The sequence below is a fragment of the Oculina patagonica genome, unplaced genomic scaffold (genome assembly GCF_052425735.1).
Source record: "Oculina patagonica isolate OP01 unplaced genomic scaffold, crgOcupat unplaced1418, whole genome shotgun sequence".
NCBI lineage: Eukaryota > Metazoa > Cnidaria > Anthozoa > Scleractinia > Oculinidae > Oculina > Oculina patagonica.
In genome coordinates, this window is record NW_027557430.1 from 346 (window position 1) to 3,911 (window position 3,566).

A 3,566-nucleotide genomic window follows, 5' to 3' on the forward strand; every position below is an offset into this window, starting at 1 on the left:
TATGCTTCAAAGGGGCTTTGTCAGGATTTACTGGTTCTGGTTTTTGAATTTGTCCAGAGCCATTGAGTTTTCCCGACTACTAGTCAAGGGGAATGCAGGCTCTGGGAACGGGATTGAGACTTTGCAGGCTTTAATGCTGAGACATATGAAAACCTGGGCACACTTTTAACAGAATTACTAATTAGGGTTTCTGTTCTTATTTTATTTTGTAGTGAAAATAGTGATCAAAGGAGATAGAAATACAGGAAAGACCTGTTTGTTTCAAAGACTGCAAGGAAAACCTTTCAATGAACAGTACATTCCAACAAATGAAATTCAGGTATAGAAAAAGATCATAACTATGTACACTCTAACTATGAAAGATTTTGGTTATTTTAAAAGTAGTCACTGTGATAAATAACATAGTAACCTATACACATTGTACATGAACACATGCCTGTGGAGTGTACATTTCGGAGCATGACCTCTTTGAATAATTGCAGGAGTCCTTGAGAAGGTTCTTCTGTAAGAAATCTTGGGTGCCCAGCCCAGCGCCGGACTCCGGATCAAGTGGTCCAGGTTCGAGACCTAGCTGGGGTCATTGTGTTGTGTTCTTGGGCAGGACACTTTACTCTCATAGTGCCTCTCTTCACCTAGGTGTATGAATGGGTACCGGCGACATAATGCTGCGGGGGTTAACCTGCGATGAACTAGAATCCATTCAGGGGGAAGTAGAAATATTCCTAGCCGATTAAAAATGCTTACAGAAAGCAGGATAAGCTCCGGCAGTATGGATTTAAAAGTTCCAGACAGATGAAACTGAAGATGGCAAATACAGTATGTTTATTAAATCTTAATACAGTGTTGTAAGTATTATAATTTTTTTCTTCTCAGGTTGCAAGCATACATTGGAATTACAGAAGTAAGTGAACATGTCCGCCATAGCGAGCAGTACAAAATAATGTAATAAATATAATAAATAAAATTCATTCATTACAATGTACATGATTGTATATGTATATACCCTGGCATCATACATGTATAGTTATTCCTTGTTTAAATCAAAGCTTGTGGACATCTAGATGTACTTGCCCATACAGGGTGGTATAGCTGTTTTCATTCCAATTGTCCAGGTTTTTTGATTTAATATTCTTTTTCTTTATACATTCATAGACATAGTTGATCATAGCTTGTATCTAAAGTTTCTTTGTTGTACAATAATAATTTATTTTACTCTCCAGCTACTGACGATGTTGTGAAGGTAGAAGTCTGGGATGTAGTAGACAAGGGTAAGAGCATATTATACAATCATGTACACCTATGTACTAACTATAATAGGCCTTGTCACGGTTTTCGACCCATCTTTTTATTCGCAGAGTTTGTAGGATGTAGCTGGGCTAGAAAGTGTTCAGTTACATTTTTAATTTCCCATATATATTTGTCTGTTTTTTCTGTGCAGATTTATGTTCCGGTTTAGTGAGTTGACGGGGTTCGTGGGAAAAAATATAGACAAATGTATGGGAGAGTAAAAACATTTATTTACTGGGTCCTTTCTAGCCCCGTTACATCCTTAAAACTTCCCAACAAAAAAACTTTTGCCTGGTTTCTTAACTTTACAATTCATAAACAATCCAAGATTCAATTTTTGTCAAAGATATTTGCAGCGGATTCCCATACAAACACAGTAGTTTCTACCCGCTTTGCTTACTGGTGAAGATGGCATTGAAAGCCATGATAAGACCTATTAGCATAACCCAGCTGCCATCTTTTGGCAAAATACATGATCTGATTGGCTAAAGCTGCGTTCACATTTTAACCCGAAACATGTTTAGAGTAAACATGTTTCAACGAAACATGTTTCACCTACACACTGTAAGCATGCTTGTTATTGCATTGTTCACATTAGGTGTCAGTTTCAAACACGTTTCATGCCTAGTGTGTAATTTATGCGGTTTCACGGTTCTTGCATAAATCTTTACACTTTAACTTAAAAGTAAAAATATAGCTCGAAATTACAATAAAGTTTCCATTAAATCTTTGTCTTTTTGTCTATTTTCAAGCCCTTCGATGAAGCAGGGCTTTCAAACGTTCTGGGAGGAGCCAGTATTGTCAGAATTTGCGCTATCATCTGATAAAAGAAGATTTTTATTTTGTGAAGTTTTGTTTTGCATTGCAATGCTGCAATGCTGCGCACTTGTAGCCACCGTCGTAAACTTTCGTGCGATAATGTGCCGAATATTCTGCTTTCTATCCATCACCAATAATCCATATTGTTTCGCTTTATTAGCCCATATTTTAAATAAACATTTGATCACATAAAAGGCCCAAATTTGAAGCTTTGGGGGCACTGGCATATATACCACCTGTCCGCCATTTTTATTTTGTTTAGTCTGATCATGATTGAAACTACCTCGTTGGGTAGTTTCAATCATGATCAGACTAATCATATTTCAATCATGATTCGCGCAATAAACTGCCTGATGTGAACACTTTTCACAACAAAACATGTTTCATTCATGATCGGACTAATCATGTTCCGGCCTAATGTGAACGCAGCTTTAGTCTTGGCATTTTTTGTGTGGCTGCATGGCTGTTGATCTTGTTGTAAACTGCATTTTTCTGATCATGAAGCCGTTTACTCTCCTGTGAAGGATTTTAGAAAGGAATATTGTCAGGGACAAATCAAGACCTCTCTGTCTAAAAAATTAAGCCATCAAAGCTCTCCAACATTAATTGCCAAATCTAATAACATAACTAAATATTTTATTTTATTTTTTAAATATGTATCATATCATGTAAGCTGTTGCTAGGTATTTTACTAAGTGATTAGATAGTCTCCCTTTTAACCCCTAGCTTTGTTTCTTCAGGGCGGAGTAAAAAGTCTCAGGGCAGTCTAAAATTAGAGAATGATACCAAGGCTGAGGTAAATGTTATATGTTATTTTTCAGTGGTCAGGATTCACGGTATAACATTAACATATTTCAATCATTTGATGTGCTATTTAAAACAACAGTCATTAACTAATTGAATGTGTGATCCTTATTTATATATTTTAATAATAAACTATTCTTAACTATTAATTAAAGATTCAGGGTTTTCATTAATATTTTAAATAGCGGAGAATAGTGTAAAGTAGCCGGAGGGTTTGTTTTTAAAGAGCGAAGCTCTTTCACGGACTCGAGCATAGCTCGTTCCATACTAGGGGGGCCTGGGGGCATGCCCCCCCAGGAAATTTTGGATTGTTGAATCCTCTGAGATGCCATTTCCTGTTATCTGACAGCAAATTTTAATTCTCTCTAGCTAGCGACTAAACAAACTTGCATTTGAGCGCTTTCCACTACCACTGCTCGTAGGAGCAAAAAAATGTGCTATTTTTGACATGGTCGGTGAGAAATCCTCTCTCTCTCTCTCTCTGTTGATTTCAGTTGTCTTATTTTAAGCATTAACTTCTATTTTAAGGTCACTCTATATTAAAACAAAGACTTTCGAGCGTAAAATAACGCCTCGAGCTAACCAATTTATCCACACAAATGCACAAACCGTCGATAAGTTTTTCTTTTATTAGTGTACCAAATTTAATGATTATT

The 3,566-nt window shown here is 36.4% G+C and overlaps 1 protein-coding gene across 1 annotated transcript; it reads left to right on the plus strand.

Annotated features, from left to right (window-relative positions):
• Positions 1-212: 212 nt before the first annotated feature.
• LOC144639864 (rab-like protein 6) lies at positions 213-2,902 on the plus strand (the record flags this gene model as incomplete). Its single annotated transcript, XM_078499141.1, has 4 exons — positions 213-319; positions 874-901; positions 1,221-1,268; positions 2,847-2,902. Coding segments are annotated over 4 exons (239 nt in total), but the record flags the coding sequence as incomplete, so codon positions are not given.
• Between the last annotated feature and the right edge of the window lie 664 nt (positions 2,903-3,566).